General features: G+C 42.5%; 1 protein-coding gene across 2 annotated transcripts in view; it reads left to right on the forward strand.

The window, feature by feature from the left end:
• Positions 1-2,263: 2,263 nt before the first annotated feature.
• Positions 2,264-27,348, forward strand: part of LOC125452092 (serine incorporator 1-like) — a 72,347-nt gene continuing 47,262 nt past the window's right edge. For both annotated transcript variants that reach the window (XM_048530083.1, XM_048530084.1), the window contains exons 1-4: positions 2,264-2,335; positions 13,736-13,897; positions 17,394-17,584; positions 18,166-18,245. In XM_048530083.1, the coding sequence (XP_048386040.1) occupies positions 2,300-2,335; positions 13,736-13,897; positions 17,394-17,584; positions 18,166-18,245 (469 nt within the window). In that variant the 5' untranslated portion in view covers positions 2,264-2,299. The remainder of the gene's footprint in view (positions 2,336-13,735; positions 13,898-17,393; positions 17,585-18,165; positions 18,246-27,348) is intronic.

The raw sequence follows: 27,348 nt of genomic DNA on the forward strand, positions 1-27,348 counted from the left end.
CTGGTACACCTTCAAATAACTATGAACCTGCACTCATGTCTCCTTGTTTAGCAACGCTCCCCAGGATCTTACCATGGAGTGATCCTGACTGATTTGCCTGTCCAAGATGCAGCACCTCACATTTATCTAAAGTCAACTCCAACTGCCACTCCTCAGACCATTGGCCCATCTGATCAAGATCCCATTGTCCTGTGAGGTAACCTTCTTTGCTGTCCACTAAACCTCCAATTTTGGTGTCATCTGCAAACTTACTAACCCTACCTCCCAGGTTCACATCCAAGTCATTTATATAAATGACAAAAAGCAGTGGACCCAGCACTGATCCTATGGTACATCGCAGGTCACAGGCCTCCAGTCTGAAAAGCAACCCTCCACCACCACCAAAGGTCTTCAACCTTTGAGCCAGTTCTGTACCCACACAGCTAGTTCTCCCTGTATCCCGTGTGATCTAACCTTGTTAAACAGGCTATCGTGAGGACTGACCAAGATGAGGCATTCCACTCCTGGACATCCCAGATAACATCATTTTTCAAGGATTGCAACATTCCCTCCACAGTGGTCGAAAACACCCTCGACCTCATCTCTCGCATTTCCTACAACTCATCCTTCACACCCCTGACCCACAATAACTACAAAAGTAGAACCCCCCTTGTCCTCACATACCACCCCACTAACTTCCGGATTCAACGCATCATCCTCTGACACTTCTGCCACCTGAAATCTGACCCCACTACGACATTTTTCCCTCCACAAGTAAACCTTCCATTAAACAGATGTTCACTTGCACATCTGCTAGTGTCATATTATGTATCCGCTGTTCCCGATGTGGCATCCTCAACATTTTCCCACCCCGACCTCATCCCAAAACCAGCCCAGCTCATCCCCACCTCCCTGACCAGTCTGTTTTTTCTCCCACCTATCCGTTCCTCCCCACCTCAACCCCTACCCCCACCCTCTACCTACCAGTCTCATCCCCTCCGCCTTTGCTGGTCTGTCTTCCCTTGACTAACAAACCCCACCCTGACTCCCCATCTACAATGACCCTTACTGGCTCCATCGCTGCCTTCTTGATCTGTCCATCTCCTCTCCACCTATCTGCTCCTTTATCCACCTTCCATCCACCTCCCTCTCTCTCTATTTATTTCAGAATTCCTTTCCCCTTCCCCATTTCTGAAGAAGGGTCCAGACCAGAAATGTCAGCTCCTCTGATGCTGCTTGGCCTGCTGTGTTCATCAGCTCTATGCCTTGTTATCTACCACGAGGACTGCATTTCTTTGTTTTCTTACATAGCCTTTGAAGCAGCTCACTTCAAATCACAAAAGTTACAGTGAAAGCAAAACAAAAAACTAACCTCCTGTCTGGTTTTATTGCCATTTTTCCCGTTTCTGTGCCCTGTAATTATAGACTCTCCTGGCAGTGGGAACAAGACATTCTTTTGTCTGCCCGTAACTTGTTGGTCTTCCGGAACAAGGAGTTGACTTCGACCGAGTGTTGCAGATTGTCACACTCCAAGGTCCAGGACTACGCGCTGAGGGACACACTAAAGCCTGAGGCAGCTGCCACCAGGGTGCAGTGAGAAAGACCACTCTGTTGTCTTTCTGCCCAAGCTAAATGGAGGTTTGTTCAGATATTGGACCTTCCTAGTGCCTCAGTGGATATCAGTATGGTCTTGTGTGTGTAAAAGATCTCTTTGGTTTGTTTGGATAGAATCAAACTGCAATGTTTGTTTCCTTGCTATGCTACCGTACAGAATGGAACTGCATTTGTAACTGTGTACATGTACGTAGATATTTTATCATGATTAAAATATATTTTTGGAAAAGAGACAGTGGGAACAATTCAGAGTATGTTCGTGGTCTCTGATCTGCAAAGCAGATTATACAGGAGAACGTTTCTCCCGATATACATGATCAATACAAAAAGAAACAAGCTATTCGGATATGGACTCAGTTTTTCATACACATGCCATTCGCACTAAAACAGGTCATTTTACTGGAATTGAGGAAGGTGATTGAAATGAGTATTAGCTGATTGCTTTGGCAATCTCGGTTCACTGATACAAGTGTCCTTTCGGCATTCGAGAAGGTGTATAACAAAACCTCTCCTTATTTGCATTTTCCTAACGCTTTCGCCTACCCTGCTGCCCAATGGAAGGCAGTTGTTGAGGGCTTCGGGCCCTGGGGCGTGTATTTCTATTGTTGACGGCCGGGGTGGGGTGCTGCGAGCTCACACCTGGCTAACAGCAAACCGGGGTGGGGGTGAGGAGAGCAGTGGTTCTGCTGCTGCTGGATACTGCAACATGGGCTGGCGCCTAGTGACCACTGTCAGCAACTGGGTGAGAACACAGCTTTTTAACCTTAGAACCCACAGGCAGCGGCTTTCTCTCGGGGCACGCTAGGGAAAGGTTCGTCAATGTCTCTCCGCGTTTCGGGGGCTTTGAGAAAGTGCTGGAGATTCCTGACGCCTTATTGGTGTGTGTGTATCCCGAACGGACATACTGTGTTCAGTCGCCTCCTTTTCTCTATTGTGACACTTCTCAAAACACTGGGGGAATAACCAGTGTTTACAATCGAACAGTTATGCCTGTGGATAAGAATTTCAAGTGCTTTTTTTTTCGTGTGTATGTTTGTGAGGTGTTGGGTTGAGTAAATTCTTTCGGTTGGGGGGGCATTTACGAATTGTCATTTCTACTTTGCTGGCCGTATTCAAATTTCTTGGTTAGTGTTGCGTTACTAAGTATACTAAAACGGCAGGTTATATCGGCTCATGTTTATTTTTTACAGGTTTCAGTTATTTGCATTTTAATTAATCTATATATTCACGGATTGAGCTGGCAGATGCGCGGACAGTCAGAAACTGGGCTCGCTGCTCTTGTGAAAAATTGCGAGCAGCAACGTCCGAAATATCTTACATTTGTTTTTAGATCCTAAAAGTACTGACCAGTGCCAAGGCAAAAAATGAAGGTTTTCATACTTTCATGTGAGCGTCTGCTTCTGTGCACTTCAGTTTGAGATTGATTTCTGCTGTCGACACTCTTTCCAGTTCCTCCATGGTTTCTTCTTCCGCTGTTGCTGTCCTCTTGTCTCTCATGCTGCCTTGAAATGGAGGAGCTGGTGTTGCACTGGGGTGGACAAGGTCAGAAATCACACGACACCAGGTGATAGTTGACACATAAACCTGTTGGACTATAACCTGGTTAGTCGTCTGATCGGCCTGCGTTCACAATGTAGTTTCTATCGAGTGTCCTTTGTATTACTGCCGCCCCTCGACTTGCTCTGGCTTGTTCCTTTTCCACCCGAGCTAAGTACACTTTAGCTTTTGCTGTCCCGGTAAGGGTTTTGGGAATCTATTGAGAAGAAGTCGACTCCGATCTTTTATGCGAGGTGAAACAGAAAGACAGTGCTGGAGAATTATAGCGGGGTGGGTTGGGGTGGGGGGGGATGTGATTGCACTGATGTGAGTGCAGAGATGTACTCGGCCGTTTCCTAGGCTGGAGGGTTTTATTTATGGAGTGGGTTTGGACAGGCTGAAAGATGGTAAGAACTGCAGGTGCTGGAGTCAGAGATAGCACAGTGTGGAGCTGGAGCAACACAGCAGGCAGACGTGTAAAACTATGAGGAGCAAAGGGAGGGCTGACAGGAAGAAAATTGTCCCCTTGGCGTGCAGGGATCGCTTGACTGACGGGCGTAGATTTAAGGTAAGGAGCAGGACATGAAAGTAAAGTTTTCACCCAGAGTGTGTTGGATATCTGGAACTCATTGCCTATAAGGATGGTAGAGGCAGAAAATTTCATTTATGAAGTATTTTGTTGTATACTAATGGTACCAAGGCACATATGGCTATGGGTGAACTGCTGGAAAGTGGAATTAGAATAATTAGGTGAGAGATAATGGGAACTGCAGATGCTGGGGAATCCGAGATAACAAAGTGTGGAGCTGGATGAACACAGCAGGCAAGGAGCTGCTGTGTTCATCCAGCTCCACACTTTGTTATCTTAGAATAATTAAGTGGTTGATTTTGTCTGGCACAGACTCGATTGGCTTTAGGGTCTTTTTTTTCTGTAGAGCTGTATGATCTGATAAGCCCAGTAGGCCTGGCAGCATCTGCAGGGAGAAAAATAGAGTCAGTGTCTCGAGTCTAGTGGACCATTAACAGAACTGAAAGGACCTGGCAAACACTAACTGTTTTTCTCTCCACCGATGCTGCCCACAGCTGCTGAGTTTACCCAGCACTTTTCTATTTTGATTTCAGATCTCCAGCATCCAGAGCTGTTTTTTTATTTTTTACTATTTATGAGGAGTAAAACTGGCTTGCAGTGAAAGTAAAAACCGAGAGAACTGCAGATGCTGTAAATCAGAAACAAAAGCTGAAGTTGTTTGAAAAGCTCGACAGGTCTGGCAGCACCTATGGAGAGAAATTGGAGTTAACATTTTGGGTTGAGTGACCCTTTCTCAGAAATGATGGTGGTCAGTGAAAATTTACTGATTTATAATGTCTGGAGAGTTTGGAAGTATTCAGCACTGGAGTAATTTTCCCAGAAGTTCATTGTCAAAACTGGAGCTGGTAAACACTTGGAGGGTTAAGGTCATTTTTGACTTTTGGGTGACTGACTAATGAGTGCTCTGATGTATTACCCACTCTGGTGATGCAGTTTGACACATGAATTGAAGGGCACTTGACAACTGTCTTAAAGTAACTTACCAAATTACAAGTTCCAGATCAATCCACGGCTGTAGCCAACAAGATACGTAATGGTTAGTTGGAGACAGCCAACTGGCAGCCCTGGGACTTATTCATGTTATTGTTTAGGTTGGTTTATACATTGAAAGGGACTAGAACTCCATGATTGAATGGCAGGGCAGACCTGATGGGCCAAAAGGCCTAATTCTGCTCAAATATCTTATGGTCTAAGAAGTTGAACACTGTAGATACACAATAGCATCACTCTTTCAAAATGCTACCAATAATAGCTGTGATAACACCAGGTGAAGGCAGCAAACATTGTCTGCTTATAGAGTTTAGGTTGGGAGGGGTGTGCCTTGAGTCGTGCAATGGTAGTGTCCCTCCCTCTGAACCAGCAGGCTCATGTTAAAGTCCCACTTGCTCCAGAATTGTGTAGTATCTCCGAACAGCTTGATTAGAAAATATCTGCTGAGACTGGTAATAAACAAGTGTACAAGTTGTCATAAATTTTAAGGTGATTAACATGGTGAAACTGTCAGCATTTGATTTACCCTGTGATGATGTCAGCAAATTCTGGTGACCACTTGGCCAAAAGTTGTTGTTAGAGAAACCCAACTCCTCCATAATGAGTACCGTGGAAAGCAATCAGAACAGGACAAAAAGGCAGACCGAAATTTTCTTGTGACTTTCTATCCATAGCAGAAAGGTTTGATTTGTGATGGTACCAGCAGGTTAAGATTTTTAGTGGTCTGAGGTTTTCTAAGCAATCTGTTCAGAGATGTTATGACACAATATTGAACCTGGGTCTCCTGCTTCAGGGTTTAGGACACTAACACTGCATCAGAAAAAGCCTCTCTACCTCTGTGATGGCATTCTCAACTTGAATATTAGTGACCGTGTATATATGAGTAACCCATTCAAATTAGTCTTTTGAATGCCTTTCAGGAAAAGACTTTGGATTTTCAGTTTTGGCTAAAGCTGTTTAGCCAGCTTGAGGCAAAGTAGGGATCCCATTTTGGCTCATAACAACTTTTCTCACTCTAACTTTCTCTCCTCTGCTTAGTAATTAAGCAACTAACCTGTTTGTGGTCATTCTCATCCAATCATGTGGCAAGAGAGGTGTAATTCTCACTGCTGCCAGGATATCCCAGTGTTTAAAATCTGCTTGTGTAGCACTTCTGATGCAGTTGGTCAAGAACTACCTCGCATGCTGTCCTCTTTAATTAAAACTGAAATGTTTTAGAAAGGGAAGCTGGCATGTTTTGGTTAGGGTTCTGGAGGTTTTGGTGGATGGTCAAGAGGAAGGGCATAGTCAACCTGGTAGACCATCAGAGAAGGCCAAGGCAGGAAAAGCAACTAGCCTGGACTCACATTGCAACCTGTGTCTCCAGGCTCAGGTGAAATGCATAGTAGGGCCGGTTAAAGTTCAAAGATCATCATTGCTCTGCGTGCACGAGTAGCACTATCTTCTCCCTCCTACCTCTCACTCACTCTAACTACACCACTGCATACAAGCCTTCCCAGTGTTCGTGGAACATTGACCTCACAATTGCATGCAGCAAATGCACTCATCAGCTCTCAAATTTTGAACACCTTCTGACCCTCTAACTCCTTCTCTCTAAAAAGCAATGCAATCTATGGTGTAGCAGTGACAGAGTAAGTGCTAAGAAGTGAAGCTAAGAGCCATAAGATGGCTGTGAATCCACGTGCGCAAAGTGATTGGAAAGGACCGTCCACGTCAAAGGTGCCCTTGAACTCCAAGATGAAGTCCTGAGAGACTGTTTGAGACTCTGAGTTGGCCTGACACCAGCCATAATATGGTGAGACTGATGCTGACTGTAGTTGATGAAGGGTGGAGAGCTACACTGTGCATGGAATGTGCAAGAACAGGTTGGTGAAAGGACATTAAAATGTAACAGACAGCAGGGTGGCCCAGTGGTTAGTACTGCTGCCTCACAGCGCCAGGGACCTGGGTTCGATTCCACCCTCAGTGACTGTCTGTGTGGAGTTTGCACATGCCTCCTGTGTCTGTGTAGGTTTCCTCTCTGTGCTCTAGTTTACTCCCACAGTCCAAAGATGTGCAGGTTAGGTAGATTGGCCATGCTAAATTGCCTGTAGTGTCACAGGGATGTGTAAATTCGGTGGATTAGCCATGGGAGATGCAGATGTGGTCTGGTTGGGATGCTGTTCAAATGATTGATGTGGACTTGATGGGAAAAATGTCCTGCTTCCACACTTCAGGGATTCTAAGTTCTAAGTAAGCCTGGAGAAGCAGCAGTGAGCTGCATCTGCCAAATAATTCCTTGGACTTTCAAATCATGAATTGACATCATTAGTTTTTCAGGAGAGGAGGGGAACATTACAAGCTGTGTATAAATTATACAAGTTGGGGCATTCACAAGATGCATCAAAATAAGGAGTTGTTACTTATCAGTGCCATTCTGATTTTGCTAATGAGTCTTTAAGGGGAAAACTGGAAACATTTTTTCTTGATCCTATAGACAGATGCTTGATCAGAAGGGGAATCAAAGATTACTGGGGAAATGCAGGAAGGTGGACATTAGGATTGTTGGATAAGCCGTGATCCTATAGAGCAGGCTGAAGAGGCCAAATGGCCTATTCCTGTTTCTTATGTTGAGAATCACATTTTTAAATTTTCAACTTATTTTCTCACACTTCTCATCATTTCTGACAGCACTCAAGGCATAAAACAACTTTCGTGTATCGAGTCACCTTCAGTTCAGATGGTTCCTTTTGCTTCCTCTGGAGGCAACGCTGTTTTAGTTCACTTTGTCAGTCAGGTGACCCTGGGCAGCCATCTTCCTTCAGGCTTCTGGTGTTTGTTTTCAAAATATAAAAATGATTTTGAAATTCAGAATATACTTGAGCGGGAAAATAGCATGGGCCAGATTAAGTTATGTTCTTTGATGTTATTTAATTCTGGGATAGTCATGTAGATGCTCACGTCATAAAATGTCTCATAAACAGGACAAGGAATGTGATGTGAAATTTTAGAAAAGGCTGCAATATAAATGCATGGAAAGCTACTTATCTAGCAGTATATATTGATATGTATCGGCGGGTGTGGGTATTTCATTCCTCCTACTGAAGCCTGCTTCTTCACCTATGTGACACGAATATTTAATTCATTATTTTGCTGCTGGCCAAATTCCAATTTTGTCACACTAGGTGACTGTCTAGTTTAAGTACTGGTTGTGCTGGACCTTGTTAATGAGACCCTGGAGGCTTTAAATAAAGGTTCAAATTTGAGAAGCTTAGTTATTTGAAGTCCATGTGGGTGTTTGAGGGCAGACGGACAAAGCTGTTTGCAAAGCAAATCTTTGAATGAACTGAGATTTGCAAGTGCAGAGGATAGAAGATTGGCCAGGAGAGTATTAATCAAGGCTACATGTGACACAATGGAGGAGTGCATGAAGGAATGCTTTGTTTGTGGATGGATAGGCAAAAATCAAACCAAGTAAGGAAAGTTGGGTTCAGATGAAAGACAAAAGAAAAGTGTCAAGTGATTGACAGTGCCAAAGACTTCAGGGAATTCAAAGAGGAATGATGAATATGGAATATAATTTGTGATTTTTGGCTAAGGTCATTTTTAGTCCTGTGGGAGGTGCTTGTGATGTTGGTGTTACCCAGGATGCATGAGTGCATTTATGCTCATTGTTCCTGAGCACTAGTTACCCTCTGGCTATTCTGCTGGGGACCCCTAAACTGGAGGCCTGCCACCTGACTGTAGAGTAACACCTACCTTACTGGAGCTCGAGGTTTGTAAAATTCTTCCCTCACAATACCCACATCCTGCTAACCACACTGTGGCTGCTCATTTCCTGGGCCACCTCTACTCAAATAGCAGAGGATAGAAGACTCTACTCAAAGCTGCTTTATCTGACGTGCTGGCCACCTCCTGTCTATAAACATGACTCCCCCAGGCTGCCAATGCTTCGAACAGCACCATCGGGGAGATGGTCCGTAAATCTAGACGCTGATCCTTCCATGGGTACGTGGCATATCACTGCTCCACACTATTTAATTCTCGCAGCTGCCCCATGTCCTTAATGATGACATGATGGGCCTGCCATGTCTACCTCCCATTTCCTCCACACGGGAGTTGTCTCTCATTGAATTGGGAATGTGGTAGTCCACAATACGCTAACTGCTGCCTTCAACAGACAATATCGGCTTTCTGGCAGTAACGTGGAGAGGTTGAGAAACTGTCTTGACCTGACGGTCCTGACTTTGCAATGAAAACCTGACCCCACACTTGTTCATCACTTGTTCGCAACTGGCATCTTACGTTCCGATGCCGACAAAATCTTTGTCCTTCAGAAGTTTTCTAAGTGGTGAATAAACTAATGGCTCTGAAGGGGGTTAATGATCATGTTGCGAGGGCTCGACATCCTCTGCTGAAGTCATACACAATCTGTGGGAGGAGACCAGGGTTTTGACTCTCCCTTTCAGAAGGAGAAAATGTATCTAAATCAGCTCCTTAAGGTCCGAGCAACTAAGCCTGATCAAGTGTGGTTGCATTGATTGCTATCATGTAATAAACCTTCTTGTTATCTAAAAGCAGTGTCTCTTCCGTAGATATGTGGTGGTCTGTCCTCTATCACTAGGCAGACCCAAGACAAAGCAAAGAAAAAGGAGGCTGGTGACAGCAAATACCTCAGTCAATGCTTGCCCAATACCACAGGCTGCTTGAGGTGAAAAGTACAATAAACTGCCAACAGTGCTCACTTGGGAAAATATCATTTCCGTTTTCTGTCAGATAAATGGTTGGAACTCCACATTTACATGTCTCAGCACCTTGCTACAGAGAACATTTGATGGAATTGTCCCTTGCCCTGAACAACTTGATTTTTTTTAAATTCAGTAATAGGGTCACTGCCCAGACAGCATTTATTGCCCACCCAGAAGGCAGTTCAGATTCAACCACATCACTGTGGGTCTGGAGTCACATGTATGCCAGACCAGGTAAGAATGGCAGTTTCCTTCTCCTAAAGGACTTTAGTGAACCAGATAGGTTTTTCCCGACAATTGACAATGGATTCATGGTTATCATTAGATTCTTAATTCCAGATATTTATTGAATTCAAATTCCACCGTCTGCCATGGCAGGATTCAAACCCTGGTCCCCAGAACGTTATGTGGGTCAATGGATTAACAGTCCAGTGATAATACCACGAGGCCGTCACCTACCCAATATCACTATGACATTGAATTAACAATTTGGCTGGGAAAAATAGGATCAGCAGAAATGTGATTTGTGATGTTGAGAAGAAAATGCCAGATTCTGCAACAAGTTTTCAATGGCAAGATGAGAATCCCATTAGTGAGTGGCATGAGGGATATTTGCATCTATTTGCATGCATTAAGGGTGCCATTGTGACCTAATCTCAGCTCATTGGTGTGCAGTTTTCCTTTTCACACAGCTGCTGGTCAGAAACCAGGCAGCAATAATTCCCAACGTAGAAGTCAGAGCGGGTACATAGGGACACCAGCTCCCTGCTTGTTCATTCAGGCCTCCATCTTGGAGACCAGACAGCAAAACCACAGAGCATACTTCGCCACTGACCACTTGAACCTCCATCCACAGATGCTGGCATCAGGTATACACTCTTATTTTAAACCTCCTTCTCATTTACAGTGCTCTTCTGCATTTCAATATTGCAATTTCCAGCACACCAGTGTCTACCATTGTAATTCTGCTGCCAGGGCTTGGGAGATGAGATGAAGGTAAAATATTCCACCACGTGTCTTGGCTTGCTTGTACCTATTAAGGGGCATTTTCTCCTAGAATGGGTCAAGGGAGGGATTGAATGAGATTAAAATGGATGTCTCAGCCACTAGAGCTGGTTCAGGTCAGGGAATAGTGATGAGGTTTGTACGGTGAGTGAGTAGGGAGCACAAAGGCCATGCAGGGTCAAGATGAGCTTTTGTGGTGGAGAAGAGTGAGTGCAGGAAGACGTGGCATTCAATAGTGACAGTGGTAGACCATGAGCTTGATGGGAGGAGATGCAATAGCAGAGATAGAATGACGGTGAAGTCACAGAAAGAAGATGGTAGCACTTATCCCCACAGAGTGGAACAGGTCATTCACCTCGTGGCATTGCTGGGCATTTCAAATGACCTTCATGGCACTTGAACGAGGGTGGCAGGATCTGGTGGTATAATGTCCTCTGCCAGTCCTGAGGGAAGTGGACAGCTGATCTCTTTACCACCCCATTCACTACATCCATCAGGTTGCTGGTATATCAAATCTACCTCGGATGATTGATGAGGACGAAGGGGTAGATGTTGTCTTCATGGACTTCAGCACATCCTTTGACCAGGGTTCTTTGTGGCAAGGTGATATAAAGGGTGAAGTCACATGGAATCTGCAGTGAGGTGGTAGGATGGCTGGAGAACTGATATGGTCATAGAAAACAGAGAGTAATGGTGAAAGAATACAAAGTGTGGAGCTGGATGGACACAGCAGGCTAAGCAGCATCTCAGGACAAAAGCTGACGTTTTGGGCCTAGACGCTTCATGAAAGGGTGTTTTCTGACTGGAGATACATGGAGACATAGAATCATAGAAGATAGGAGGAGGCCATTTGGCCCTTTGAGTCTGCTGTACCATTCGTCACAATCATGGTTGATCGACCAATTCCAAAGACTATTAGCTGCTTTCTCCCCATAATCTTTGATCCCATTCACCCCAAGCACTATATCTAGCCACCTTTTTGAATACGTTGAATGTTTTGGCATCAGCTACTTCTTGTGACCGGTGGTGTTTCACAGGGTTCAATGCTGGGACCCCTCTTGTTGGTAACATACACATATAAATAAATTGGAGGAAAATGTAGATAGTATGATTAATGGGTTTGTGGACAGCACAAGGATTGGGAGAGCTGCAAAAAGAGATGAGGAGGACTACTGGAGGACACAGGATATAGATGAGCCAGGCAGCATCAGAACAGGAAAACTGACGTTTTGGGCCATGACCATTCTTCATGTCTGAGGAAGATTCCTGAAGAAGGCTCCCGACCTGAAACATCAACTTTCCTGCTCCTCTGATGCTGCCTGGTCTGCTGTGTTTCTCGAGCTCCACACTGTGTTATCTCTGACTCCAGCATCTGTATTTCTTACTATCTGCAAGAGGTGTATGGCATGCTTGTGTTCATTGCATGGGGCATAGACTGTAAGAATTGGAAGTCATGTTGCTGTTGTATAGAACTTCAGTTAGGCCACATTTGGAATATAGTGTACAGTTCTGGTTGTCACACTACCAGAAGGAAACGGAGGCTTCGGAGAGGGTACAAAAATAGTTTACCAGGATTTTGCCTGGTTTGGAGGGTATTGGCTATGAGGAGAGATTGGGCAAAATCAATTTGTTTTTACTTGAACACCAGAAACTGAGAGTGACCTAACAGAAGTTTTCAGAATTATGAGAGGCATGGATAGAATGAGTAGTTTGAGTCTTTTCCCTCAGGTAGAAATATCAATTACTATGGAGACATAAGTTTAAAATAAAAAGGGGAAAGTTTAAAGGAGATGGAACCAGCAAGTTTTTTACACAGAGGGTGCCAAGCGCATGGAATGCACTGCCAGAGGAGATGATGGAGTCAGATACAATAGCAATATTTAAGAGGCATCTTGACAGATACATGAACAGACAGGGTATAGACCATATAAAGGCAAAAGGTTTTTAGTTTAGAAAGTCATCATGTGTTGCGGCAGGTTTGGTGGACAGAAGGACCTGTTCCTGTGCTGTGCTGTTCTGTGTATTTTGTTACTACCTCAGGAGCAATTCTTGAGATGACAGAGACACACAGAGAAACTTCAGACTAACAACATTTGACCTGTTGCACCAGCGCATTTTAAATATGGCATCATTTGTGGGAACCCCAAGAATCCGAGGAGGTCCCAGCATTGGCTGTATTTCTGCATCTGGTGACATGAAAGTTAGGACAAGTGGAATAAGTAATGAGTTGGGATTTGGAGAATAGTGTGAGAAATTTCACTTGGCATCATGGAGAGAAACCCCCTGTGAAACTAATACCAATTCATCTTCCCCCAATTTCTGAGTAAGATTCAGCCCAGTCACTTCCTAGGAATCCTACTCCTGTCATTTACCCTAATTCTTTGTTCATATGTTTGACAGAAATATTCTCTAACTCTGGAATCACTGTCTACTTCAAGAAAGTCTTCAAAGCTGACATTCTGTAGATCTCTTCATCATTTAAAAAATTTCAATCCTGTCTCCTCTCAGCTTATGTTTTGTTGAACATGTTACAGCTGGAACACGACCTTATCATTCTTTGGAATATTCAATATAGCGCTCAGCTGAGTGTCAGATTTGTACACTCATCATGTGTTGCCTTCTAATGGCATTATAAAGATAACAAATGACCCCTTTGCTATCATCCTTTGCATTCTCTCCCTCGGGTCTCATCTAACTCTTTGCCAATAGATTTTTTTTAAGCAATAACCTCTGGCACTATTCCTCCTATTCATTTCGAATTGAACTGGACTGCATCAGATTTCCTTGTTATTTAAAAGCTAAAAATATACTCTTTAAGTCTGAGTTTTGTCATGTAAAATAACCTTTATTCTTAAATCATATTGGATTTTTCACAAAATGCTTGTGGAGAATGATGTTCCCTGCTTTGAATGCTGAATTAACTATGATGTCTTTGCATACTTAATCATGTATTTGCACACATGACAGGATACAGATTGTGCTGAATCTTTGTGACAGACTTTTTTCACCGATACACAAGCTTTTGTGGTGGGTGAGAGTGAGTGAGGGAAGATGTGGCATGTGGTAGTGAGAGTGGTAGACCATGAGCCTTGATGGGAGGTGGACGCAATAGCAGAGATAGATTTTTGGCAATAATATTTAACCATTGCTTTTCTAATTGCCAGTAACGTTTTGCAATTGCTTACTTTATGAATGTGTTTAGAGTATCTTGCTTTTACTTCAATCATTGACATGAATGTCCTATAAAGTAAGGGTACAGACATTTGTTTATTTACTGTCCTTCACTTCTTTGCAGATCCCATGCTTGTGCAGTGGTGCTCCGTGTCTGGTGTGCTCATGTTGTCCAACTGGAAGAACTTCCATAGTAACGCGATTGGTGTACGCAACTATTTTATTGATTGGCACAACAGTCGCTGGTATTATGCTTATACCTGGAGTAGAAGATCAACTGAGGAAGGTATGACATAAGATCGAGCTTTAATAATGAATTAAATGTCTCAGTTGATTTGATGTGGAGGAAAATCCTCCCAATTTAGTGTTTAAAGGAGTGTACATTTTGTGAAATTGCTTGGTCGATTATTCACATGAGTTAAATTCTATGCTCGAAGTGAGTAGCAGTACAAACAGAAAGTTTACAAGTACACAGCCTGATGTAGCCATCTGTTGCTTTGACCAATTCCTGTTAATTCACATGGAATCAATGCTGATCCCTACTCAAACTGCAGCAGCATGAAATGAGCTCACTATAATAATGTGAATGATTATATTCCAATTTTATGCAGTTTGTAATGTTCCTTCTCAAGAAGAAACTACCGAAAAAATAAACAATTGTTCAAAAATTATCCCAACAATGTAGCAGATCACTTTAAGTGATGTCACAAAAATGATAATAAGAGTGTACACTGTCTTTTTGGTGTGTAGCACATGTACATGCAATATTCAGCTTGAAAGAGACAGGATACCCAGTTTATGTATGTGCAATTAGCCCGTTATTACTTGGTTTTGTGCATTGTGCCAGGACAATACTTTATGTCCACGTATAGTCAGAGAAAAATATTTCCTATCAACTTAGGTATTAGCGGAGTTTGGGATTATAGTAGCAGGAGCATGGAAATTGTGAACCTTTAGCTATTGGGCTAATTATAATTGATAATTTCACTCACCAGCAGTTCTATCCACTTCCCAATGACAGCTAGAGAACAGTAGTATTAAAGACTAATCATCCCTGCTCTCATGAACGTTTCCATCAGTGGTGTAAAGAAACCTGTCTCAGCAAATGTACAGTTCTTTTTGTGACCAGCAGTGCAACAATATGCAGCAATTCCTGGGTACCATTGTCACCTTGGAGGCTAGGTTTTGAGACTCCCATTCTGGAAACTTGAATATACCTTCATGTCTATCATCTCAGAGCTGTACTCTGGCTGTGTGCACCACTGTTGGAAAGCTTCGGGTGAGACATTAACCTCAAACTGCTCCCACCAACCCCATCCCATCTGCTTGGCTTCAAAAATGAAAGTTGCTGTTTGACAAATTCCTCAAAATTAGTTTTTGAGGAATTGACCACTCAATGTCATGTGGGCCATATAAAACACGACAATGTTTTAGTACAGGATGAAGTTTTACACAAAGGAACGTTAATTGAGTTCGAAGGTTAGGTAATCCAGAGTAAATGTTGAAAACAATGAAATGGATGTTTTGTAGGGCACATTCTTGTTAGGAATGGAAAAGTACTGAGAGGACTACTCTTAAGCTTTCATTGGGAATGTTATTATTTTTCATATGAATGTGATTCCTAACGTAGTTTCTCAAGTTGGTTGACAACCAAACTATAAGGAGCGTCAGAATTAGAGAAGGTGACTCAGAACCTAAATAATGATTTGGATAGACAGGTATGAAAATTCAACTGTAGAATCAAATGACATAGAAGGAAACTGATTGGCCTATCTTACCTCTACCACTCCTATATGCCTTTTCTTTAACCACAGTCTGTAAGTCCAACAGGAGTGAAGTAAAACATAAATGTGTCGGCAAGCTTAGTCACAACTTTCCTCAGCAATTACGATAGAAACTTGTCATGGAGCCTGAGCGCAGAAGGTGATGTGGTTTGAGCCTGTCATCAATACATCCAGTGACAGAAGGTGCTTCCAAGGGTAGTCATTGGGCCTAGGCCAAGAGTTTCCACTTTGAGGGCAGTCAGTCACTCTGTGTGCAAATCATGCTCAAAGCTGCCCTTTGTAAAGCCTTTTACTCAAGTTTCTGCTCAATCATATTTGCATACCACAGAATGTAGCATCATCCATAAACCAGTGAAATCAGACAGTGCTTTAGATTGTAATCTTAGAGAAAAATATTGCATCTAAAAATACTTGACTTATTGAAGAGTTGGAACTTGGTGTAGTTTTAAGACAGTCCAAAACAAGTAGCATGAACGATGGATTTACATGTAGTTAACAATTTTATATATTTGTCACTCATCACTTTTTTTTATTTCAGCAGTATAATTTATTACTGATATCTTTGTATACTGTCACAAACACAGTTCGGTTTTCAATGGTAGCATATCAAGGAAACAAACAAGCATTGGAGTTTGACTGTATCCAAACAAAATAAAGAAGGGTAGCACCTGAAACGATGACTGCTCCTTTCCTCCTGATGCTGCCTAGCCTACAGTGTTCTTCCAGCCTCTTGTTTGTCCACCTAAAGGCATTTCTCACTTGAACCAGACTGTATTCACATGTATTTAAAGACACCAGGCGGGTGCGATAACTGAATGGACCCCCATTTAACTTCAACAGGGAAACCTCAGGCAGTCTGTCTTTCCCATGCTTTAGTGCGGCCCTCAGCACGTAGTCCTGGACCTTGGAATGTGCCAGTCCACAACACTTGGTCAAGGTCAACTCCTTGTCCTGGAAGACCAACAAATTTCAGGCAGATCAAAGTGTGTCTTTCACTGAGTTGATAGTCCTCCAGGCACAACCGATGTTTCTCTCGGGAAACAGACCTTTTCCAATATCAGGCAATTAAATTAGACAATTCCGTGAATCAAAGTCACAGGAAGGTACATGTTTCCATTTCTGCCAGGATAGAGAGCCAGCAGCTTTTGAATATTAACAATGGTAGGCAAATAAATTTTAAGTTTATTCTAAGGATATGATGAGTTTATGTTTATTTCTTCAACTCAGTATAAACCAGTGTATTTCTGATAATGGCCCAAATCCTGCGACCGGAATAGGAATCCTTATTTCTGACCCATATCAGACAAGAAGTTACAGATTTAACTTCCTCACTCACACAGTTTAGCATTCTCTCAGAGATTAGCTCCAAAAAAAATCACATACTGCTTTATGGCAATAAGTACCATAGTCCGAAATGCAAGCACAGTTTAAAGGTCCCAAAATTCTCCCTGGAAAATGGTGGAGAAAAGCTAACTGTATAAGATGTGAGTGAGGGAGTATAGTGCTGGGTGGGCAAGGTGCAGACTAGTAAGACTGGATGAGAGGATAGGGTGGCAGATTGCTAAGTGGGTAGGTTGGCAGGTGGGTGAGGCAGTATGTGGAAGATAGGTTTGTGAGGTGAGTATCAGGTGGTTTAGCATGTAAGGTAGCATGTGAGTGAGGGGGTTCGGGGAGCTGGGGCTAGGTATTGTTAAGATTCCTGAGTGGGAATGGGGTCATCCAGGCTGAGAGAAGGTTTTAAATTCGGCAAGGATGGACGTGGAGGTGCTTGGGGAGTGGTGCACTTTGTGAGTGATCGCAGGCTCGCTAATGTGGGTATGCAAGAGTTAGGTAAGTTTTAATTTATCTGACATTTCAGGGGTAATGTTGTCCAGGTAAGTCAGAACCCTCTGAAGTGACTCTCAGAGTTGGAGACGTTTTTGGATGCTGGGTAATTTGTTTGATTGCAAATGATATTTCTGGTTTATCAAATAGCAATTCTCAAAAACTACGTTTTAGATTCCAGGATTCTGCGAAGCTGGATACAATGCACAGTTCCCTGAGGTTGATCCGGCGATCTGCAGAGTCTTAGTGGGTTACAAGTCTGTGTACCGTGTCTGCTTTGGAATGGCCACTTTCTTCCTGCTGTTAGCTTTGCTTATGATCAATGTGAGAAATAGCAAGGATCCCAGGGCTCTAGTACACAACGGGTAGGTCATTTTCCAAATCCTTTCTGAAAGAGATTTTGCTCCAGAAACAAGATTATAAGCATTTCATTGGTTTCATAAAGAATACTGTTACTTCTAAGGAACAAACTTACAAAATTAAGCGCTTGACAGAAGCCCTTGCCTGCTTGTAGCAGATAATGCAATTTGCAATTTTTGCTATGAGATCAAGGAACACAAGACTTTCTTCCTGGAATGAGAATTAAAAAAACAATCCACATGTTTTGCATTTTATTGAAGCTAACTTTCTTCAAGACACTATATTAGGTAACAGACTTTAATGAGTTTTACAATATAGTTTTAATATCTAACAGTAGTTATTCATCATTAAATCTTATGCATAACAAGCAATTTAATATTAAAAGGAGATTAATATTGTATAAAATTAAAATGTGCACAGTGTAATTATCTTTTCTTGAAATAACATAATAATTTATTTGACTTTTTAGAATTAAATGAAATTATGAAGAATAAATAAAATTATTCAAGAGTACACAGGATTGAATGCTGTGGATCCTGTACAGAAATGTAAGACTTATGGTCTCATTAACATTCTCTTTTCAAAGCTTCTGGTTATTCAAGTTTGGAGCACTTGTAGCAATAATGGTTGGTGCATTTTATATTCCTGAGGGATATTTCAGCCGAGGTAAGTGACAAATTGACAGAGTTCCCCACGTTGAGTGGGCTTGAATGGACTGTTAAGTGCCTTTGCAAAGAATGTTTGAAACTAAACCATTTAAGGCTCATATTGAAGGAAATAAATGATACGATATGCCAAGAATTGTGTATAGGAATATCATAATTCAATAAGTAGCCTTATAATACAGGTAGAGATTGGACTTTCATTAAATAGTTATGTCTTGTGGGCAATACGATAATGGAAAACAGACAGAACTTTCACACTTGCATCTTATAGTGACTTCAATACAAATATTTAATATTTGGACTTAACGTTTCTTGTTTTAATAACTTACATGTGGCAGACACACTAGTTCTGAAAGGCAGGTGGTGAATGATAGAACTGGACTTAATCTTTACAACACTTTTATAAGCCTATATTTACAGACAGATTAATTAAAATCTGCACTTTCTTTTGCTAAAAACTATTGTTTCAGACTATTACTTTTAAGGGGAAATGTTTCTTTTTACATTGTTCTTGAATGGAGGTGCATGTTGCTTGTCCCCCATTTCTAATTACCCTCGAGAAAGTGGGGGTAATCTACCCTCTTCAATTTGCTGCAGTAAGAGGGTGTGGGGTAGGTACACCCACAGTGTTGGTAGTGAGGAACTCCTCGGATTTTGATCCAGCAGTAGTGAAGGATTGGCAGTATAGCGTCTTGCTTGGTGTGGAACTTGTAAGTAGTGGCATCTGCTGCTTTTGTGCTCCCAACGTGGTAAAGATTTCCAGTTGTGAATGGGGCTTTTGAAGGACCCATGCATATAATACAGATTGCTGCCTCCGTCCATCACTTGTGAAAAGAGTGAGTGTTATAGTTGATGGGTGATACACTGGCTCGCATTTGTCCTGGATAGTGTTGACCTTCTTTATTGTTGTTGCAGTGATATTCATTTATACAAGTGTATTCTCTTGACTTCTGCCTGGAGGATAGTGCACAGCCTTTGGGAAGTCAGATCTGCGTTATGCATGTCAAAATTCCCAATCTCTGATCTGCTGTTGTAGTCTCAGAATTTAAACGGTTCGTCCAGATGGGTTTGTGTTCAATGGTGACCACCCCCAGGCTGTTGATAATGGGAGATTCAGCAATGATATTGCCAAGGGGAGATGGCTAGGTTCACTTCTATTGGAGGTGGCCATTGTCTGATATTGTGTGGCACCAGTGGCATTTATTACTTAAGCCTGAATGTTGCCCACTTCTTGCTATTCATGGATATGGACAGTTTCAGTACCTGAGGAGAGATGAATAGTGCGCAATCGTTGGTGAACTTCCCCACGTCTGACTTTATGATGAAGGGAAGTTCATTGATGAGGGATGGGCAAAGGAGGTCTGAGGAGATCTTGTGGAAATATGTTAGTACAGTTATCCACATCCAACAATTTTAAAACTACTTCTTTTGTGTGAGGATACGTTTCCAGCTAGTAGAGGGTTTCCCTTGATTTCCATTAACTCCAGTTTTGCTGGGTCATCTTGTCACTGCACTTAATCAAATGCTGCCTTGATATCAGAGGTGGTCACTCTGGTCTTCCCCTTGAGTTCAGCTTTTTTGTACAAATTTAACCAAGGTCAGATGGAACCTGAGCTGAGCAAACCCAGCACATTATTGCTAGTAAGTGCTGCTTGATAGCACTATTGATGAAATCTCATCACTTTATTGATGATCAAGAGTAAACTGGGGCACTAATCGACTGGACTGATTTTCTTTGTGGATATGATATGCCAGGTGGTTTTTCATTTTGTCAGTACAATTATGTAGCAGTACTGGAACAGCTTGGCTCGAGCTGTAGCTTATCTAGACCACAAGTGCCCAGTATTGTTTAGCCTTTCAACATCCAGTGCCTTTAGCCATTTTATTTCATATCTCTTGGTGCGAATGAAGTTTCTTGAAGACTGGTATCTTTGATATTGGAAACATCAGGGTGAGGCCGAGATTGGATCTTCCATTCAGCACTTCAGGCTGAGGAGGGATACTAGTGTTTGCTGTTTTCATTGATGTGCTGTGCTCCCCCATTATTGAGGATGGAAATAGTGGTGGAGTCTCCCTCTTCCTGTTGTTTAATGTGTCACCATTAGCCCATGGCTGGAGATTACAGTGCTGAAGAGCTTAGATCTGATCCATTGGCTGTGGGATTATTTGATTTGGTTAATTGCGCACTGCTTCTGCTGTTTGTCATGCAAGTAGAGCCTGTTTTATAGGTTTTCCAGGTTGTCACTTCAGTTTCAAGTATGCCTGCTGCTGTTGCTGACAGGCTATCTGATACTTTTCACTGAACTCCCCTGTTTGAGGTCATGCTGGTATGGGGAATGTGCACACCTTGAGATTATACATTGTGGTTGAACACATTTCTGCTGCTGTCTATGAGCCACAGCACCTCATGGATGTCTACTTCCTAGATCTGTTCCAGTATTATTCCAATTAACGAGGAGGGTATGCTCAATGTGAGACTACAATTGTAGAATCCGTAGAGTGCGGAACTTCGTCATTCAGATGTCCAAAGAACATCCCACCCAGACCCAGCCCCATAACCTATCTCCACAACCCGCTTTTAGCATGGCCAATCTACTTAACCTGCACATCTTGGACTTTGGGAAGAAACCAGAGCACCCGAAGGAAATCCACACAGACACAGGGAGAATGTGCAAACTCCACACAGACAGTCGCCCAAGGCTGGAATTGATCCCAAGTCCCTGATGCTCTGAGATAACAATGCAGCCCACTGTGCCACCCATTACCACCCAAGGACCGATAGACCACGTGGTGAGGCCACGTTGTCATATGTTCTTCTTTATTGTTAGCTCCTTCACCACCAGCTGCAGACCCAGTCTAGCTTTCAGGATCCTTATGTCCTTTTATGTCCTTTAGGATCTAGCCAGCTTAGTCCACAGTAGCGCTATTGAGCCACTCTTAATGATGGGTATTCAGGTTCACCACCAACAATGTAATCACTCTTCCCTCATTCATTCTTCCAAATGTTCTTCAATCTGAAGGAGCACTGAATGAAGGCAGTGGGTCAGAATCAGCAAGAGATTTCTGGTCTCTAACTGATGCCATGAGACTTCACACACAGCAGAGTCATATGTTGAGGTTTCTTGAGGCAATTTCGTCCCAAATATATACCACTGTACTACCTCTGCTGAATCTGTTCCTTTTTAAAAGTCAACTGTTGATCAGATGGGCCAAAGGGCCAGTGGAGTTTAATTTGGATAAATGTGAGGTGTTGAATTTTGGTAAAGCAATTCAGGGCAGGAGTTATACAGTTAATGATAGAGCCCTGGGGAGTGTTGCCAAACAAGGAGAACTTGGTGTGCAGGTGCATCGTTCCATGAAAGTGCAGTCACAGGTAGGAGGAGTGGTGAAGAAGGTGTTTGGCATGCTTGCCTTCATTGATCAGAACATTGAGCAGAAGAGTTGGAATATCGTGTTGCAGCTGTACAGGACATTGGTGAGGCAATTTTTAGGAAACTGTGCAATTCTGGTTGCCATTTTATGTGAAGGATATTGTTAAATTTGAGAGAGTGCAGAAAAGATTTACAAGGATGTTGCCAGGAAGTAGACGGTTTGAGCTAGAGGAAGAAGTTGAAGGCTGGCGCTATTTTGCCTTGAGATTCGGCAGCTGAGGGATGACCTTTATAAAAACCATAAGGGGCATGAATACGGTAAATAATCAAGGTATTTTTTGTTGTGTGGGAGAGTCCATAAATAGAGAGCATAGGTTTAAGATGAAAGGGAAAAGATTTAAAAAGGACCTGAGTGTTGACATTTTCATGCAAAGGGTGGTATGTGTATGGAAAGAGCTGCCAGAGGAAGAGGTGGAGGCTGCTACAATTACAGCATTTTAAAAGGTACCTGTGTGAGTATATGAATAGAAAAGGTTTAGAGGGATATGGGCCAAATGCTGGCAAATGGACTAGGTCAGATGTTTGCTTGCCATGGATGAGTTGTACCAAAGGGTCTGTTTCCATACTGTGTAACTCTGCCTGTGTGATTACAGTTCATTTGGTGTAGCCATGACCAGCTCATGCCCCACTCCCCCCATCCCTTGATGAGGTCACACAAACAGAGCTGCCAGGCTTCCTGCTTGATGTGTGGGACTTCTCCTGCCTTGGGTTCAATAGTGGTGGTGAACTGACTACTTAAGGCTTCTGCTACTACCTGTCAGATTTCAGACAGGTTGTGGACAGGTGGTTGGGAGGCCACGTTCTGGATTTTACAACCTTGGTGCCTTCAAATCTGCTATCAAGAAATGTGCAATCCAATGGTTTAGATTTCTTCCCGTTAACACGCTATACAAAGGTTGGGTCGTTGAGTATCCTGAATAGAATTGCAGATGTTAAATTGATTGGAAAGAAATGTATCCTGTTCTCCTCACATTACCAGAAGCCTTTTAGCATTAAGTGTTCAATTAAGCTCTTTAATGCTTACAGCAGGAAATGAAAAATCGATTAATGGCTTATGATATACACATTTTAACGTTAGCAACAGGAAACTGACATGCCTCTAAGCTGAAAGAGTCTCTTTGTAACAAGTGAATCATATTTCAATTTTTCTGAAAAACAAAGGATTGAATTTTATTAGGGTCTGAGTGATGTGGGCGTGGTGAGTTGAAGAATTGTTCAAGGAGTTCTGTGTGGCCTATCTAAATGTCACAAACAACCTGCCCCATCTTTTAGGTTAATACAAGGCAAGATTAATATTTGGCCATGGGTAGTCCCAGCCTATCCAGCCTCTCCTTATAACTCAAACCCTTTAGTTTGGGCAACAATGTAGTAAATCCCTCTCCAGTTTAGTAATATCCTTCCTATCCCATCTGACCAGAATTGCGCACATTACTCCAAAGTGGCCTCAGCAATGTCCTGTACAACCTCAATGAGATGTTCCAACTTCTATATTCAATGGTCTGAGCAATGAAGGCAAGCATACCATATGCCACCTTAACCATTCTGAAAATTGCGTGTGACAGGGAGTCAAAGGCTACATACCTGAACGATCCTCCACCACCACACTCTGTCTTCTACCATCAAGCCAATTTTGCATCCAATTGGCAAGCTGCCTCTGAATCTCATGTGATCTATCTTTATTGATCAGTCTATCATGTGGAACCTTGTCAAAGGCTTTAATACAATCCATAAAGACAGCGTCTCCTGCTCTGCCCATATCAATCTTTTTGGTTATGTCCTGAAAAAACCCAGTCAAGTTTGTGAGACCCAGTTTTCCACACACAAAGCTGTGCTGACCATCACTAATTAGGCCTTGCTGTGAGTACCAGTGGCCTGGAGCGATTCTTCCTCATCCAGCTGTCACAATGACATGTTCCAGAGAGTGTGGTCTTGCACTTTCTAAGTCTAACATTTCCACCCAGTTGTCAGTATCTGAGCTGGTTTGGGCTACAGGACCCAGACTCGCCAATGCTTCCTCAGAGGTCAAGGGGTTGGTTTGTGCAGGAGCTGGTCATTGCACCATGGAGGTAGTTGCAATGCTGGTGTGACCTGCAATACACAAGAGAAAAGATATCACAGCCAGTGGTTAGAAGTGTTGCGCAATGAATGACCCTAACAGCAAGATTAATGTGAGAAGTGTAGTGTAATGAAGAGTGATACCTGCTCAGATGGTGGGACACGGTTGTCTTCTCCAAGAATGGGGAAAAATATGGAAATGAAGGAGAGGAAATTCAATAGCACCTTTTAGATCTGCTGGAAACACAGGGAGCATACAGAGTGTTAGCGGTGTGGGATGATGAAGTGGGGTAAGAGTGTATGAAGGAAGATATTACAGGCAACAGTGAGAGTGGTAGTAAATGTGCCTTGGTGGGATGTGAGTGCACGAGCAGATCGAGAGTGAGTGTGAGGTGGCAGAAAGAACAGTGAGTCACTTACACTGATGCAGAAGAGCATTGTCTGTCTTATGGCTATCCTGACCATTCCCCACAGCGTGTTGAAACAGCACTGAACTACATGTCACCCTCAGAAGAGGATACCAAATTTTGGTGGTGTGACCTCCTCTGCCATCCTGTAGGAACATGAATCCTCCCCTTTGCACCATCCCTGTCAATCAGCACTTCAGAGAATCGCAAAACTATTTTCCCTTTATCCGACATCTCCAGCAAATTTTCTTGACCAAACAGGACTGATACAGAATGCTAGTGCTCATCTGTCATGCATAGCAGTCTTTTAGGGGTGGCTCAAGTGAAAGCAAAGTACTGCAGATGCTGGAAATCAGAAACAACACAAAAATTGCTGGAAAAATTCAGCAGATATGGTTACTTCTGTGCAAAGAGAGAAACAGGATTGAGTCCAATATCTTAATCACCATGTGGAAGGAAGCAGATGCATAAAGCCAAGAGCCTCAGTGACCTTGACACCTATAAATAATGCTGTTTCTTGAGGTTGTTGGCTTGCTCATTGAGCTGGCTGCTCACCGTACAGACTCTTCATCACTATGCTAGGTAACATCATCAGTGTGGTTTCCAATGAAGCTTTATTGGAGGCCTTACTGATGATGTTACCTAACATGGTGACAAAATGTCTGTACAATAACCAGCCAGCTCAGTGAGCAAGCCAACAGCCTCATCTACAACCTGAACTACAAATCTTTGCAAGAATTGTAAATGCAGTTTCTTGCATTGCATAGCGCGGTGGCTACAGCAGTTAGAAAATTTCAGTGACAACTATTTTTTAATTAATTCACCTGTATTGGAGATGGTCACTGCTGTTCAGGTTGGAGAATTGATCTCTTAAAGCACCATGCAGATAGCCTCCTGCTAAGAACCATTTCCCCTCTTCCAGCACCTTGGCCTCATCACTTTCAAGTGCAAGATTTATTAGGCCGTGGAAGTAATTTGTTTTGGCACACAATTTTTAATCAACAGAAAGGTATTGACAGTACCATTACATTTATGAATTATATACATCCTTAGGAAAACTCCAAAAATGTGTACATTTGCAAAGCAGCCAAAGAGTTTGGGAACTCACCAACAAATCGTTCATTATTCTTTTGAGTAGCACTGACCAGGGAATCCGAGATGGTATTCGGCTTATGTTCAGCAGCTTGATGTTGAGGCATTTCAAAATGGGTAGCACTGGCATTAAATCAGCATTGCATACATGTTAATGTCATAGTCTACCAGCTGTGCATATTATCAGCAGATGTTAGATCCATTGTACCAACACAATACTTTATTGGAAGTGTGTTTAAGGATCTATGACCTGATTTTCAACCTTTAGAAAAGCAATTATTGGCTATAAAAAGGGCACTATTGAACAGACATTTACTCCTTGTACTGGTTTGACAGCATCTTCTCCTTTACCATTTCTCAGGAAAGGAAGAATGTTCGCTTCCATGCATGAAGATGACTCTTTAGTTGTATTAGGTTTCGTCCTGTCAACCCCATGGCCTGCACAAATAGTGACACATTAAACCAAATTAAGGCCACATTGTATCCAAATACAGAAGCACTTTATGCATGCCAAAAGCCACTACTCAGGAAGCACCTCTGATGCCTTTCCTGAAAAACTTCAAAATACTTGCATTTCAGAAGAAGCAGATGTTCTGTGATGACGAGGGCCAACATCTGCATTCATGATTTCTGACTTCACTGTTTTAATGCTTAACAAAACCTGGAATCCTCAAGCTATAAGCCTGAACAGCATGTTTTCCATTTCTCTCAACATAGAAAAAAAATCACTGTTAAGCTCGATAGACACTAGTGTGTCCAAAACAAAAGCCAGTACACACAGCTTCAAATGCTAACTCCAAGAAAGTGGAGTAATTCTCAATTTACGTTTGTGCCATGAGTGATGGACACTACAAGAAATATGCGTAGAAGGGAGCAGCCATTGACTCTTCCTAAGACAGCGACCCTTCTTCGTTTGCATTTGTGAATGAGAGATTTTGTTGACTGTACTAGCTATGTCAACAACCTCCCAGCATGCATTTCGTGCTTTGATTAGAGGATGATCTGCTCCCAGTACAATCACTATTGTTCAGTTTATCTCCTCTAACTTTGCAGCCTTCAAGACAACAGTGTTGCCTCCAAGTCTTTGCTGTGCTGTTATGAATAATTAGACCGGTGTTAATGCAGCTATATAATTGCCCATTTCACACTGTATTCTTGAAAGAGTTGCTGCATCATTGGATTTTACACAGTTCAGCCAAGTGCGCATTAAGCTCTATGGGCAAGCTTTTGCAATTGAACAGGTGCCTTGAACCAATTCAACCTCATACTTGGCAATAACACTTTGTTATGCTCCACAGTTAGTGCTTCTGTAGACTTTCTTTTCATTCTTTTAGCAGCTGTAACAATGAGGATAGATTGTACAATTAAGTGCAATTTCTGTACCACCATGTTAAGTGGATTATTAGGAGGCACGGAGAGGATCGTAAGTTGCACTATCGACCTGGGTGGCAATTTTCAGGGATCTACATACATGGACACCAAGATCCCTCTGCACATCCACACTACCAAGAATCTTTCCATTGACCCAGTATTCCGCCTTCCTATTATACTTCCCAAAGTGAATCACCTCACATTTATCCGCATTGAACTCCATTTGCCACCTTTCAGCCCAATTCTGCAGTTTATCCAAGTCTCCTTGCAAGTTAAACAAGTAGCAATAAATGTAACAGATGGAGTTAATTGTGGGATAATCTGATGCCATCCACTTGGACTTAAGGAAGATCAATCTGAGTATTTGTTTTATTATGATTTCTTGGGCTGGAAATGTTGCCGACAGGGGCAGCGTTTGTGGCTTCAAGATGCATGTTTCTCTGATATGCAGGGTATTTCAGATGACATATAGACTCCTACCATCAATCTCATCGTCATGAACAGAAAGCTATTTTGTTCCATTAATGACAAGCAATTTTATGAATATTTTCCCAAAATAAGTATTTACATACCCACTATCTTGACAGGTTGGAGGACATGCAAGAGGACGTCTCTATTCAGTGATCATGTTGCTTCCCCTTCATGAAAGTGATCTTTTATATCATAGAACATAGAACAGTACAGCGCAGAACAGGCCCTTTGGCCCTCAATGTTGCGCTGGCCTGTGAACTAATCTAAGCCCATCCCC

This window comes from Stegostoma tigrinum, chromosome 5, assembly GCF_030684315.1.
Source record: "Stegostoma tigrinum isolate sSteTig4 chromosome 5, sSteTig4.hap1, whole genome shotgun sequence".
In the NCBI taxonomy this organism is placed as follows: domain Eukaryota; kingdom Metazoa; phylum Chordata; class Chondrichthyes; order Orectolobiformes; family Stegostomatidae; genus Stegostoma; species Stegostoma tigrinum.